The sequence below is a fragment of the Pelophylax lessonae genome (assembly GCF_965119305.1).
Source record: "Pelophylax lessonae genome assembly, chromosome: 7".
NCBI lineage: Eukaryota > Metazoa > Chordata > Amphibia > Anura > Ranidae > Pelophylax > Pelophylax lessonae.
The window spans coordinates 250,136,793-250,153,340 of record NC_138774.1 but is presented as its reverse complement, the minus strand read 5'-3'; the positions used below and the strand labels follow the sequence as shown (position 1 = coordinate 250,153,340).

The 16,548-nt window shown below is 44.7% G+C and overlaps 1 protein-coding gene across 1 annotated transcript in view; it reads right to left on the bottom strand.

Moving 5' to 3' along the window:
* Nucleotides 1-16,548, bottom strand: part of L1CAM (L1 cell adhesion molecule) — a 1,053,451-nt gene that overhangs the window by 491,888 nt on the left and 545,015 nt on the right. Inside the window, exons 15-17 of the mRNA XM_082263926.1 lie at nucleotides 14,106-14,303; nucleotides 13,501-13,571; nucleotides 988-1,210 (exon numbers count right to left, since the gene is read on the bottom strand). Coding sequence (XP_082120052.1) covers nucleotides 988-1,210; nucleotides 13,501-13,571; nucleotides 14,106-14,303 — 492 coding nt within the window. The remainder of the gene's footprint in view (nucleotides 1-987; nucleotides 1,211-13,500; nucleotides 13,572-14,105; nucleotides 14,304-16,548) is intronic.

The window sequence follows — 16,548 nt, the reverse complement described above, 5'->3', positions numbered from 1 at the left end:
CTGAGCTCTAGTTTGCCTAGTGTTTAGTTTATTCAATGTTTGACTTCCCATGCACTGACCCTGGCTTCGTCTTCCAATTGTGTTGGTCTGCCACCCACCCTGACTTCTGAACCTTTTCTGTCTCCTGCCATCTGTACTCTGCATACGCAAGTGGTATCAGTATAATCTGTGCAGCGTACCTGTGGACCTGATTCCAGCTTGCTGCAAGTCCATCCCCACCATCAGGGGCCCTGGTGAAGAAGCAGGCTGGGGCTTTGGGAACCCTGGGTTGACATTCTACAAGGGCACACTACCCCTGAAACATGACACTGATGTAAAACGTCAGGGCATCTGTACTCTTACTGGACACTGTCTTAACCCCCCCCCCCCCCCAACAGTTTGAGGGACATTTTATAGGCCCTTTGTTTAAAATTTTGGCATCCCCGCTGTAGACAGAGATAGGTTTTTGGCGTTTAGCACTGTCAGTGTTCCTAACCCCTTCCTTTCGACCATCTATATACAGTATGAGCATCCTCCAACACAACGTCTCGTGCTAGGGTTACATTTATAAACAAGCATTCTCCTCTTTGAGAGCCACCAGCTGACACTTAATACAGCTGGTGGCATTCAATCCCAACTATCGATGATCTGAAATAAATCAGGGTGGTTCCTGATATGACATAGTGATCCCTTTCAGGCTGGAGGTTTTACTCAAAAACTTTAAAGCCTTCAGCCTGCAGAAGAACACTGCTACTTCAGACAGTAGTGTTCATCTGCGGTGCCATATGTTAAATGCTGTAAAAAGATCATTTGTTTTTTTAAAAGATAATTAGTTAAAATACATGAAATATCGAAAAAATTGTTTTGTATGTCATTAAAAATGTATACAGATGTAAATATGCAAATGAATAATAGAACTGGCAAGTTAAGCAACCTATGCTGACACTGCTGAATTGATATGCGCATCTAGGCAACAATGGGCAAGAAAGGTTAAGTAGAGATACTTACAGTCTTCTCCAGAGTATCCAGTGACAGCTTTAGGCTCAGGGCCTTCCCCAAGCTCATTTACAGCCTGGACTTTGATATCATAAGGCACAAATGTACTGGTATCTTCTACAAAGACATAAGGCTCTGTGACCATCTTCTCCTTCCATTCTTCATTCTGATTCTGCCTTCTCCATTTCACAAGGTAAGCAAAACCAGGTCCATTCCATTCAATTCCTCTCATAGGCTGCCAATATTAGGAGAATCATCAACAGAATTGTAATTTATATCACAGTTTTCAAAAACTTGACAAAAAAATCACTAATATAATATTATAGTATATGTATATTATAGTATAATATAATATAATATTATAGTAATGAATAGGCATGAAAAAATGTATTATATACAGTAATTTAGGTTTGCAATAATATGCTTTTGTAGTCCCTGTAAAAAATGCTTCCCGCAGTCCATTGTAGAAAACCAGACTATTCTTTAATGTATACGTTCTGCCTTTTAGGGGGTTGTACAGTATACAAAGAGCGTCAGCTCCACCTAGTGGCTATATCTGTGCAACTGGATAAAAAGCTCAGTAGTATCACAGGTGCGAATAACAGGAAAAGGATAACAACCTTTAATTAGTTAATTCTTAACTTCCGCAACAGGCCAATAATCAAGAGATATAGAAAACAAGAAGGGAAGCAAGCACACACAAAAAAAATAACCAGTATAGAAAAAGGGCTCCAGAAAGTGCCCAAGTGGAGATTCCATAAAGCAAAAGGGAACATAATAGGAAGGACGATATGCAGTATCTCACAAAAATGAGTACAACCCTCACATTTTTGTAAATATTTCATTATATCTTTTCATGTGACAACACTGAAAAAATTACACTTTGCTACAATGTAAAGTAGTGAGTGTACAGCTTGTATAAGACCCCGTTCACACTATGTCGGATCAGACTTCGGGGCGACCTGTGAAGTCGCGTGCAGCGCGACTTCGGCACGACTTGCACGGACTTCATAAAATGAATGTCTATGCAAGTCACTCCAGGTCGCCCCGAAGTAGTACAGGACCCTTTTTCTAATTTGGAGCGACTTGTGTCGCTCCTATTAGAACCGCGATGGTGCACGACTTGCCAGGCTGACCAACTCGCCTGACAAGTCGTACTAGTGTAAACCGGCACTAAGAGTGTAAATTGCTGTCCCCTCAAAATAACTCAACACACAGCCATTGATGTCTAAACCTCTGGCAACAAAAATGAGTACACCCCTAAGTGAAAATTGGGCCCAATTATCCATTTTCCCTCCCCGATGTCATGTGACTTGTTAGTGTTACAAGGTCTCAGGTGTGAATGGGGACCAGGTGTGTTAAATTTGGTGTTATTGCTCTCACTTTTTCATACTGGTCACTGGAAGTTCAACATAGCACCTCATGGCCAAAAACTCTCTGAGGTTCCGAAAAAAAGAATTGTTGCTTTACATAAGGATGGTCTAGGCTATAAGAAGATTGCCAAGGCCCTGAAACTGAGCTCCAGCATGGTGGCCAAGACCATACAGCGGTTTAACAGGACAGGTTAAATTCAGAATAGGCCTCGCCATGGTTGGCCAAAGAAGTTGAGTCCACATGCTCAGCGTCATATCCAGAGGTTGTCCTTGAGAAATAAATGCATAAGTGCTTCCAGCATTGCTGTAGAGGTTGAAGGGGTGTGTGTGTGTGTGTGGGGGGGGGGGTCAGCCTGTCAGTGCTAAGATCAGACACTGCACACTGCGTCAGCTTGGTCTACATGGCTGTCGTCCCAGAAAGAAGCTCATATATGTCTGTTCTCCCATGGATTGTTTTTCTTTTCGCTCTTTCTTCTTGCATAATATCTTTACCAATTCCTATAAAAATATGTCCGCTCCAAAAAATACTCACATTTGGGGTATTTTTGTTATATGAGTTTCTCTATATATCATGCCGTGCCTCTATAGCACATGACAAAGATAATCACTGTATCAAATGAGTAGGCAGAATATGTATAAATGGTATGTTCATATGCCTATGATTACTATATTTGATAACTAGGCAGATTGTACAGATAATGTTTGTTTATGTGCCCATGGAAATTGAGATGCATGGATCTCCTCTATTGGATTGCATGCGCTGTGTCTCCACTGTGAAAGCATATCATAGGTCCACCGCTCTTGGGGACGGCCCTCCTGGAGGTGATTGGGCGGCGATGACCCACCCCTTTTTGGGTTGCTGGTGAGCGCTCGTCACTTCCGCCCGACCTTCCCCACGGAACGTCATCTCCGGCGGAGGTCCGCTGACGCACTTCCGGTGCGCCGCGGTCCACGTTTGGCACCTGTGTCGATTAGCGGCCGGTGTGCTGGGGACTATATAGGTCACTATATCACCACCGAATGGAATAGGACGGCTGGACGCGGACACAGGCAGACATCTATGTGAGTACACTTAGGTCTTGAGCTGGCGTTATTATATACATCATGCTGCAATACATCTTAGAGTTCTCCGAAGCGTTATATACATATATCTTATCCCCCTGTTTTAGTGCCAAGGGACCCTCTGGTGGCTACATGGGATATGGGATTTTTTCCTTTCCCCTCCTTGTGAGATGCTAATTCTTCTAAATACTGCTACCTTACATCAACTACACTTTGATCGTTAGCAACCTGAGAAGGAATATTATACTTCCATCTATTAGAACCTATATCTTTGACTGACTCCTGTTGTATATTATATGAAGAAAGCACCTCGATACCTTTATCCCAGAATATCGAAAACCACCTTTCCCTTTTGGTATATGGGACAAACAGAACAATCTATGAAGCTGTGATCTTTCATCACACAGCTCTCAAGGTAAATACAAGCTAAAATCATCCTAATTATCATTAGCATACCATTGGATAAGGTAATACACATACATCTTTTATACTCAGGTGTGGAGTTTCCACCTGACAATGTAGATGCCATCTGCCGCCCAGCCGCCCCCTTTTTGAGACCAGCTAAAAACTATAGGTAATTATGAGATGAATACCTACCTATGATACTGCTCCTAGTCAAAGCACTCTTGAAAGCTACTATACCCTTTACTATTATTATTCCACAATATAGGTGGGTTTTGCCTGCCCCCCACTGGCCGTGGTTCACTGTGGATGACACAGCGTGTTGCACCAGAGGAGGTTGGTCTATGTATTGGCTTTTCAATTCTCATGGTGACATTATAAAGTATTACATAAATGCAAGTATACTGTATGTATAGTTGACTAATTTTTTTTATATATCTTGCTTATCTTGTCAAGAGAGTACCTAATCGTCGGTGGTCCTGAAGAAGCGTAATGCGAAACGCGTCGTCCTTTCCAGACCAGTACAACACACGTATCTCTTGCAAATAAACTGTGTACAATGTCTGTATATCTACTCTGAACCCATATGGAGTTTTTTTCTCCACAAATAGGACAGTTTTTTAATATGCTGTAATTTGCATTATGAATTTTAAATGAATATTTTCAATAAAATGTATAGGTTTTAACTAAATTGTTTGTGCCTACTCAGTTTGTGCCTTTAAAGTCCGCAACCTCTGACTGGGCAACCTTGGTTGTACCAATCTTTTTCTTCTTCATAGCCATTAACCAGTGTTGGGGGTAACGAGTTACAATGTAACGGATTACAGTAACTACATTACTTTTTTTGGTAACGTAGTACCGTAACGCGTTACATTCGTAACATCGGTAACTACATTACTTTACAGGGCTTGAGGAACGCACTTTCCTGCGTTACCCAAGCCGTGCTATACAATCAGGCAGCTTTATTTATTCTTCTTGCAATCTTTGTTTCCCTGGGCCCCATCTGCTCAAAAGAGGGTACCCGGAGGCTGTAGCAGAGCAGGAACTTTTTTTCCATTTTCGGGCGTAGGTATATGATGTGCACTGCTGCACATTATAGTTCCAGCCGGCCGGCCACCCACTGCCTATGCTCTGCCCTCCTCGGCGGAGTGATTCTATGTAACTCCGCTCACTTCGCAGGTGCTGTGGAGTGAGGGAGAAGTTTCTGAGAGGGCGCAGATCAGCAATCCCAGTGGCGGGTGGTGGACGGTGCACAGGCAAGCAGCACAGTGACAGTCTCAGACAACTCAGAGGACTCGAGGAGGAGACGCGGGGGATCGGTGTGGCCAAGGAGGAGGCGGGAGGACTGATGAGAAGACGCCCGCCACTTCTGGTAAGTGCACTGGTCTCTCTGGCGTGGTCACTCTGGCATTGAAAGGGGGCACACTGTGGTCAATCTGGGGGCACGCTGTGATCACTCTGGGGTGTGGGAGATTAGCTCACAGGGATCACCTTTCACAGGAAAGTAAGGCCAGCATGCAGGTAGTTTATGGTGGCTGGCTGGCTTGCAGGAACACTGTGGTGGCTGGCTGGCTGGCTTGGTGTCACCCTGTTTTGGGTGGCTGGCTTGGTGTCACCCTGTTATGGGTGGCTGGCTTGCAGGAACACTGTGGTGGTTGGCTGGCTTGGTGTAACCCTGTTTTGGGTAGCTGAGTTGCAGGAACACTGTGGTGGCTGGCTTGCAGGAACACTGTGGTGGCTGGCTTGCAGGAACACTGTGGTGTGTGGCTGGGTTGGCGTAACCCTGTTATGGGTGGTTTGCTTGCCGGAACACTGTGGTGGCTGGCTGGCTTAGTGTGACCCTGTTCTGGGTGGCTGGCTTGCAGGAACACTGTGGTGGGTGGCTGGGTTTGAGTAACCCTGTTATGGGTGGCTGGCTTGCAGGAACACTGTGGTGTCTGGATGGCTTGGTGTCACCCTGTTATGGGTGGTTTGCTTGCCGGAACACTGTGGTGGCTGGCTGGCTTGGTGTCACCCTGTTATGGGTGGCTGGCTTGCAGGAACCCTGTGGTGTTTGGCTGGCTTGGTGTCGCCCTGTTATGGGTGGCTGGCTTGCAGGAACACTGTGGTGGATGGCTGGCTTGCATGAACACTGTGGTGGCTGGCTGGCTTGGTGTAACCCTGTTTTGGGTGGCTGGCTTGCAGGAACACTGTGGTAGCTGGCTGGCTTGGTGTCACCCTGTTATGGGTGGCTGGCTTGCAGGAACACTGTGGTGGCTGGCTGGCTTGGTGCAACCCTGTTTTGGGTGGCTGGCTTGCAGGAACACTGTGGTGGCTGGCTTGCAGGAACACTGTGGTGGGTGGCTGGGTTGGTTTAACCCTGTTATGGGTGGCTGGCTTGCAGGAACACTGTGGTGGCTGGCTGGCTTGGTGTGACCCTGTTCTGGGTTGCTTGTTTTGCAGGAACACTGTGGTGGGTGGCTGGGTTTGAGTCACCCTGTTATGGGTGGCTGGCTTGCAGGAACACTGTGGTGGCTGGCAAGCTGGCTTGTAGGAACACTGTGGTGGGTGCCTGGCTTGGTGTCACCCTGTTATGGGTGGCAGGCTTGCAGGAATACTGTGGTTGCTGGGTGGCTTGGTGTCACCCTGTTCTGGGTAGCTGGCTTGCAGGAACACTGTGGTGGCTGGCTGGCTTGCAGGAACACTGTGGAGGCTGGCTGGCTTGGTGTAACCCTGTTTTGGTGGCTGGCTTGCAGGAACACTGTGGTGGCTGGCTGGCTTGGTGTCACCCTGTTATGGGTGGCTGGCTTGCAGGAACACTGTGGTGGCTGGCTAGCTTGGTGTAACCCTGTTTTGGGTGGTTGGCTTGCAGGAACACTGTGGTGGCTGGCTGGCTGGCTTGGTGTGACTCTGTTCTGGGTGGCTGGCTTGCAGGAACACTGTGGTGGGTGGCTGGGTTGGAGTCACCCTGTTATGGGTGGCTGGCTTGCAGGAACACTGTGGTGTCTAGATGGCTTGGTGCCACCCTGTTATGGGTGGCTGGCTTGCAGGACCACTGTGGTGATTGACTGGCTTGTAGGAACACTGTGGTGGGTGCCTGGCTTGGTGTCACCCTGTTATGGGTGGCAGGCTTGCAGGAACACTGTGGTTGCTGGGTGGCTTGGTGTCACCCTGTTCTGGGTGGCTGGCTTGCAGGAACACTGTGGTAGGTGGCTGGGTTGGTGTCACCCTGTTATGACTGGCTAGCTTGCAGGAACACTGTGGTGGCTGGCTGGCTGGCTTGGGGTTACCCTCTTATGGGTGGCTGGCTGGATTGTTGTCACCCTGTTATGGGTAGCTGGCTTGCTGGAACACTGTGGTGGGGTGGCTGGCTTGGGGTCACCCTGTTGTGTGGGTGGCTGGCTTGGAGTCACTCACCTTGGCCTATTCTGTTGTTGTAGGTCGGATGGCTGGCGGCTGGCACCCTGTGGTGGGTGGCAGAGGCCAGGGCCTGTGGGTGGATGGATGGATGGCTGGCACCGTGACCGGACCGGACTGCAGCTGGCTGTACATGAGGCTGTCTGAGGCATGGGAGGCAGTCTTAAGGCAGAGAATGTGTGCAGGGCACGGTGAAATGGCGTCACGCATGAGCCGCGCAGGCGTGGGAGGCGGTGTTAGAAGGCAGAACGTGTGCGCGCAACATACGCGATGACGTCACAAAAATATCGGCAATATCAGTAAACCCAAAGGCCGATTCAGATACATCGGGGAAAGTGCATATCGGCCCCCGATATATCAGTGTTGCAGATAATCGGTCGATCTCTAATACTCAGCAATGGTTCGTATACCCTATTGAATAGACAGGAACAGCTTTGCAGCTGAGGTAGAGCGAGCAGGCACACTGAACACCCTACGAAAGGGGGCAACAAAACTTGGGTAATCTAGTATCACAGGATTATCGTTTTCCCATAAGGGATTCGTCTAGGCCAAGGCCTTTCTGATAGCAACAAAATTAAGAAGCCCAGCTTGGACCTATAAGAAGGAAACGTCTGAGGAACCATCTCATAATAAATGCCCACTTGGTTTAGGAAGCCACGACACTGACTCGGTTCACCCCCATAGTGCTGCGGAAGGGGGGCTGAACCAGTCATCCCTCTGGTTACAGTGACTTCAGCTGGACTTCTTGGTTTAGATTTATGTGAGATGGAAAGCAACAAGTGCATTATCTACCATTTATTTATCAGATGGTTTACTATTTTTTGTTTTTTATTGGTTGAGCCAGATTGACTTGTGTCTTTTTTCAACCTGACAATGTAACTATGCAACTATGTAAGACAGCTGTGGCAGTTTTGGTTTAGATTTATGTGAGATGGAAAGCAACATTATCTACCATTTACTTAAGTCCCTGTGCATACAAAATGCACATGCAATATATACACAAATATATATACTGCAGAGAATGCATATAGGGAAGAAGAGAGGGAGAGAGAGAGGGAGAGGGAGAGGGGGGAGAGAGAGGGAGAGAGAGAGAGAGAGAGGAGGAGAGAGAGCGGGAGAGAGAGAGAAAAGAAGGAATAAGAAGCAACCTAAAAACCCAGCAAGGACAACTTATTTTAGGAATCAACCACTTAAGCCCCGGAGGATTTGGCTGCTAAAAGACCAGGGGGTTTTTTGCGATTTTTTACTGCGTGACTTTAACGGACAATTGCGCGGTCGTGCGACGCTGTACCTAAACGAATTTGACGTCCTTTTTTTCCCACAAACAGAGCTTTCTTTTGGTGGTATTTGATCACCTGTGCGATTTTTTGATCATGCGCTATAAAAAAAAAAATAGCGTCAATTTTGCAAAAATAACAATATTTTTCACATTTTTTTATATGAAATTCCCCCCCAAAAAAATGTAAAAATCAAAATTTTTTAACATTTTCAGCCAATTTGTTTTATGCTACCTATGTTTGGTAAAAAAAATCGCAAAAAGCGTATTTTGATTGGTTTGCGCAAAAGTTATCGCGTTTACTAACAAAGGGAAAGATTTTTGTCATTTTTGGTGTTTTTTTTTTTAACGCGTAATGGCGGCGATCAGCGATTTTTTTTCGGTACTGCGACATTGCGGCAGACAGATCGGACCCTTGACTGACATTTTTGACACTTTTGGGGGTACCAGTGACATTACTGCAGTAATCAGTGCTATACATATGCACTGTTACTGCAAAAATGACACTGGCAGGGAAGGGGTTAACTTTATTGGACAGGGAGGGGTTAAGTGTGTCCTAGGGGCGTGATTCTAACTGTGCAGGGACATTGCTATTGGTGTAAAAACAAAGATCAACGGTTCTACATAGTAGAACCGTCTGATCTTCATTTTTACACCAGGGAGAATGACGGGCGGCTTGTTTACATAAGCTGCTCCGCCTTTCTCCCTTCACAGGAGCGATCGTAGTGTGACCGGCGGACATCGAGTCCGCCGGTCACATGCACTGACTTGTCTGTGAACGAGCCGCGGCGGGCGCGCGCCCGCCCGCAATTGGCTCGCAAGTCAGTGACAGGCGAGTGACGTACCGATACGTCACTCTGCCTGGCCGGGGCTGACCGCCGCAGTATATAGTCGTGCGGCGGTCGGCAATCGGTTAAAGAGTTTTTTTAAAAATTAAAATGTATGTTTTTGTGGAAGTAACAGTTAGGGCTCTTTCACACGGTCCGCCTCCGTAGGCGGATCCGTGTTGCTCAGCGGGGATCGATCCGCGATCCCCGCTGAGCCGGGCGGATGACAGCTCCGTCTCCGCTCGCAAAGCGGAGAGGGAGGTGTCTCAGCACCCGCTGCCCTCTATAGGGGATCGGATGAGAGCGGACCGCTTGTCCGCTCTCATCAGATCCGCTCCGCTCCGATTACTGAACGGATGGAAAAATAGGGTTTCCATCCGTCCAGATTTCAGCACAGGATCGGATGCGGATGGCAGCGGGTGTCAGCGGAGGTGTCTCCGCTGACACCCGCTGCCCCATAGAGCTGCATGGAGGATCCGATCAGATCCGCCTAAAAAACTGACAGGCGGATCTGATCGGACCGCCCGTGTGAAAGAGCCCTTATACAGTGAGAATCAATGGTTGACACTTGCATTTATTTATAAATAGTACATAGTTTGCTAGCTCTCCCAAATCCACGGTCATGAACCCTTGTTTGGCATTCACACATTTCAAAATTTACTATAGCACAGAGCTAAAACGAAATGAGTGTAGGCTTGTGACTAGTTTTCAGTCTGGGTATGCTCAGTTGTGTCAGTACAGACACTGTTCTAAAACAGTGTGAATTTATCTCTTCTCAAACTTTCAAGCATTTTTCTGCTTTCACAACAATATTTCAAGAAATGTAAAAGCAGACCATCTCCAAAGAATATACCACATGTTTAGGAACCATTTATTCTATGAGATTAAGCTCTAAACATTATTTCCATGTGCAATTCACCTTCTTCCACCACGACTTCTGATTTTAGACGGTCACTGATTTATGTAACCTATAGTGAATTTGATTTTGACTATCTATTCACCGTGTACTATAGTGAATACCTTTTCTGACTAGATTTCTTCAAAGATGTATACTCGTCCACGGTTTCCTATTCTATGGATGAGTTTTCTGGATTTTTTGATAGTATTCAACTCCCACAACCTAAATATGAAGTAAAGCTTCCTCTGTAACTTGTACCTATAGGTAAACCTATAATAAGTCTTACCTATAGGTGCTGTAAATTTCTCTTAAACATGCACCATTTAGGAGATATTTACTTTACATGCAGCCAGGGACATCACTGGCATATGCGTTCTGAAGGAATGGCCACCCATGCTCCTTCAGAGCCCTGTGCCGTAAACGGCGGCTCCGAGCGCATGCGCGGGAGTGACATCATCGTGGCTCCGGCCAATCAGATGGCCGGAGGATGCAAACCCGGAAGGAAGATGGATTAACATGTCAGACATGTAAGTGTTGTGCGGGCGGCGCTGCGGGAGCTTCATTTTAAGGTAAGTATTTCATAATAAGCTAGTATGCGATGCATACTAGCTCATTATGCCTTTGCCTTTCAGGTTTATTTTTTTATTATTTATTTATTTATTTTTTTTGGGGGGAGGTTTACAATTTCTGTAAGGGACCAGATAGGAATCAACTAAACGCTCCTATTTCTCTGGAGGATCTACAACTAGCGATGGCCACATTTCCTAATTCCAAAGCCCTGGGTAGCGATGGGTTCCCAATAGCATTTTATAAAAAATTTTGGGATATGCTCTTACCAGAATTACTTGCCACAATCACAGCTGGGATCTCTACCATCCTCCAAGTATAAAACCATAGTAGTGGTTCTATTGAAGCCGGGAAAGGATCCTGATTAGCCAGAGTCCTATTGCCCCATTTTAATTTTAACTACTGATCTTAAACTGCTTACCAAGGTCTTGCCATGAGACTCTCAAAGGTAATAGCCAAAATTATCCACCATGACCAATTGGAATTTTTACCCAATTGGTCAACAGCGAATAATCTCTGCAGACTACATCTAAATATGCATATTTCTACAGACAATATAGGCAACAGACCTATAATATTAATTGATGCCGCCAAGGCATTCAATCGGGATGGAGAGGGGCAGTTTGAGGGTGGAGGGCCTGTGGAATTCCACCATGATTCATGATAAATGGGTGTAATATAAAACAGTGTCAGGAAGGTAAAATTCGTCTTAAAGAGAGGATGAAAGCTAGAAGATGGAAACAGGAGTTAAAATAAAAAGGAGAATTGTAAAAATAGCGGTTGACATGGCCAAAATCTTTTTTTAAATAAATAGGAACACTATTTATTTATTTATTTATTTATTTTTTTAAGAAACCTGAAACAAGAGAAAAATACATGGTTTTCCATAGCTGACATTCTTCCCAGAATGCTTGGTATTTGGCTGTCATGCAGATTCTCCGGCATTAACACTACTGGAGACAATGACCTAAGACAAATACGCAGCCAATATAGTCAGAGTAGTCAGGGAATTCCTGATCTGTATAGTTTTGGGTCAGTACTTAAAGCCTTGAAATCAAAGAATAAGCATGGCAGGGAGGCCAATTCACAAGCGTAATTAAAAAAAAAAATTGAAAATGTTAATGTAAATGTATGAGAACATGTATTGCTGATGAGCTGAACACTTTGTGAATGCATATGGTTTAGCCAAAGACCAGTGGTTCAAATTGTATGAACTGATTGAAGTTAAAGGATGTTACACAAAAATAGTTTAGATGTCTCCACTTATGGCACTTTTCCACTGCAAGTACCGGCTAGTACTGGCTCAGCTCTACTCGGCCCTGCTTGGCCCGGTTTGCTTTTCCACTGCTGGTACCGCATGGTATAGGGTCGGAACGGTTCGGTACGGTACGGTATAGGTTTGCTTTTCCACTAAAGTAGTACTAAGTTAAGTGGGTGGGATAACAACGGGGTGGGTGGGATTCTCTGACCAATCAGTGGCTAGTAGTGACTGCATGCAAAGGATTGTGGGATATGGTACCAGTTTGGTACCTGTTGGAACCACAATCGAGTAGGTACTGTTTTTTCAGAGCCGTACCGTACCGTACCGTTCGGTTCCATGCAGTGGAAAAGCAAACCTATACCGTACCGTACCGAACCGTTCCGACCCTATACCATGCGGTACCAGCAGTGGAAAAGCACAAAAGGGTGCCGAACTGGTACGGTTCCATGCAGTGGAAAAGCGCCATTAGTGACAAGTAAGGACCCTGCCACTTGAAGAAACAATGGTAGACAGAACTCACTATAAAAGATATAATGAAAGCTCCTCCTAATGCTAAGTAGCAGGATGTGGGCAGTGAGTTCTTGTTAACTTTATGTGGAAGGCATACTTAAGTCAGAAATAGAATTTATATTGATTCATTGATTACTATCACAGAAGAGTCATTTAAAGTTCATAAGAGAATGGGGCTATTACTTTCACAAATGATAGCCATATGTCAGAAGCCGTATACTATACATTGTACTTTGTGATTAGGACTTTATCAAGTATGTAATAGGTGTAGAAAAATACTGCGCTACCCTGGTAGATTTTTGTAATATGAAAGTAATAAAGTGCTCGTGCAATCTTGTAACCAATGCTTAATATAACTTAACTTATTGCTGGAAAATAAATTAATGATAATAAATTATCAATAAATAATTCTGTGAGATACCGTGGTGATCTTCTTAAAGTGCATGTGCAAACTTGTGATACAATAATGTATAATATATAAAATTGCTTTCAATATATAATATAATAAAACGCACAAAAAATGATTACATGAAAGTCCAATAAAAATAGTCTGTGAGGTTAACACAAATTAATAATGTGCAAAAAACGTGCTCAGAAAACTCTTGGTGTGGGGATAAAGTGATGCGTGCCGGTGATCCTTGGGTTCTCACACTCTGTGCCCAGGGGTAAGGTAGCACACTTACCAGAAGGTGTGGATTCCAATGGCGTACGCCAATAGGAATCGAAATCGCTTTGTCTGCTGCTCCTGTGTATGGATAGATGGGTGGACGATCTCCTTATGGGATCCCTACTACAGTAGTGACTTTGATTGCTTGCTGCTTCCCCAATTAATATATACATAAATACCTAGGCGCGAGTACACCATCCTTCACCTTTATCAAGTATGTTGGAAAGTCTGTACAGTTTTTTTATTTGCAATGTTTATTACAATGTATGGTCTTAGAATCACTTACCTTCCATGTTATTTTCATGTTATTTGGTTTAGTGCCTTCTCCCCGAACATCAATAGGGTTGTTTAAAGGAGCTATAGTGGATACAAAAAATACAGTTTAAGTTGTGTAATGGTCTTGGCTCATTCTACATCAAGAATAGCCATAAATATTAACTGGTTTGTTAGTCTCCTGATATTCAATTCTGGAAATGTTAAATCTGATTAGGTAATATCACTGATGGATTACAACAGAAACCAATCTAGGCAGTAGTTCAACTGTAAGGATCTTTGGTGTTACAAAATTGGTTAAATAACCCTGGTCTACACGAAAAGTAATGTAAAGATTAAAGATAAGTCTCACTCCTTTTGCCTTCAATTAAATGCATGTTCATTCCCTGATCCCATTCATTCATACTGCTATACTCTGTGGTAAAAGGGCAAAGAAAGGGGGCACTGCATAGAGAAGAGACTCAAAAATTCGACCGGTAAGGACTGGACCTAGTTACCACTTCACTATATGCCAGATAGAGAGGAAGTATTCACCCCCAAAATTAATTTTGATGATAGCTGTAAGGCTGTGGGGAAAATTTGTTGAGATTCACTAATCTCTAACTGTGAGATTATCACCTGCTTCCGGTGTCCTAATGCGGTCTGATGGTTTGCTTCCATTGCTTGGTCCCAGCTCATTCACTGCAATAACCCGAAACTGGTAATTTACATAAGGAGAAAGCTCCAAGTATGCTGAGTTTTCAGTTCCACCAACCCGTTTTAGTTCATGCCATATTCCAGGTTCAAAATTATCTTCCTCGAACTCTATGATGAACTCTAAAAAATATAAAAAATATACTTTTGAATTAGAAAACAAATGCCAGTGAAAGGTACATTCCCTGGAAACATCAGTTCTTTAGGAAAAGGTCTTGACTGTAACATTCCCTGCACATTCACCAGACATTCTCTCGTCCTGTTAATTCTGACTGATCGAACTGCTGAATCATTTTGCAGATGATTGTTTATTAACAGTGCTAGACCTGTTTTTTTAACCATTTTTTAAATTATTTATTTTTATATGCAAATGGTTTTTAGGAATAGCCATGCACTGTACATGTGTAGAGAGTGTATTGTTGTTGCAGGGGATGGCTGGCACTGGTGTCTTCCAGGAGCATAATAGACATGCTATTATGCAGTCGGACATGCAGAAGGGTCAGTTCAGGCCATAGGTAGAGGTGGTGATCAGGACGCTAGGTATGGCAGTGATCAGGATGCTGGTATGGTTTTATCGTGGTGACCAGGATGTCGGTATGGGGTATTGCAGTGATCAGTCAGGACACTGGTATGGGGTCAGGTGGTGATCAGGATGTTATTGTGGCATATGGTGGTGATCAGGATGCTGGTATGAGGTAAGGCAGTGATCAGGATGCTGGTATGAGGTATAGTGGTGATAAGGATGCTGGTATTGGGTATGGCAGTGATCAGGACACACATATGGGGTATGGCAGTGATCAGGACACTCGTATGGGGTATGGCGGTGATCAGGACACTGGTATGGTGTATGGGGGGTTATCAGGACGCTGGTATGGGGTATGGGGGTGATCAGGACGCCGGTATGGGGGTGATCAGGACGCCGGTATGGGGTATGGTGGTGGTCAGGACGTCGGTATGGGATATGGTGGTGGTCAGGACGCTGGTATGGGGTATGGCGGTTGTCAGGGCGCTGGTATGGGGTATGGCAGTAGTCAGAATGCTGGTATGGCGCATGACCATTTAAGAACTATGGGCGGACAGGAAGTAGTTATTATATTTCATCTTTAAAGAGTAACTCCACATTTGTTGAGAAAAAAACATTCCCCTCTGGGTGACAATGTACATTGCAAGTTTTTTTACCAAACTTTGTTGCAGATTCCTACCTTTTGTTATTCTGAAACAAAATCGCTGTGTGTTTGTCTGTGTCAATGTTGTAAGTGAATCTAATGGGAAAGGTTTCATAACTATCAATCAGCTGCTGCACCTACAGGGCTATAATGAGGAAAATTGCATCCCTTTAGAAAATATTTCCTTTTGGGGAGTATCTCACCAAAAATTAAATTTTTGTTGCAGGGGATATCCGACTTGTATCTTAGTGTAGACTTGGTGTCTACAATGTGTGCCATTTCTTATAAAGTCATGGGGTGTGGCCATCAGGGGATGTCATCCAGAGACCCCACCCCCTTGTGACATCACCGCCTGGGTCGTCACCGGATGGCCAAGCTCCATGGCTACATAGGAAATGGCACACACCAGAGATAACAATACAGCTGGAGCTAGCGTCGGGAGAAGACATCAACGGAGAGAGAAAAAACAGCAGAGGAAGAAGACAGTGGAGTGAGAAGAACCAGAGGAAGAACCAGAGGAAGAAGACAGTGAAGGGAGAAGAACAGACAAGACAGAGAGGGGAGGGACCTGTGTCCTGTACCTACTCCAAGATAAGAAATTTAAAGGTACATCAAAATTCATATGATCTTAATCTTACAATATTGGACACAGGGCTTGTATTTAAAGACCATAGAACTTACCCAAGCAATAAATCTAAGGGATGAGCAAAAACATATCAACCAGTGTTGGCAACCTACCAGATTGAAATTTACTGACATGACACCCACAATTTACTGCCAAGTTTTTACTGACATTTCCAAAAATTACAAAATTACAATGTTAAGTGCAAACTTTAGTGTTTAGGCTACAAACAAGTACAACAAGCACATTGCAATCAGCAATGTGATTTAAGGTAGATGTTTAGGCAAAAAACATATTTCTTATTTTAGTTTCGATATAGTAAGTAAGAAACTCAAGGAAAGGACTCAGAAGGGCAAGAAATTAGAATGGGCAGGCACACATAGGAAATTTACTCTCAAAATTACCCTAACAGCAGTGTGCAGCAGCACAGATCACTGACACAACACATCCCCTCCTGAGTCACAGTGACAGTCTCTCTCCACACCAGGTGGTCCGTACAGTCCACTCCAGTCCAAACAGCACTGACAGTTCTGCTCCTGGCTTGCCTTGCTCCTGTCTTACAGACCCGCACACGAGGCTT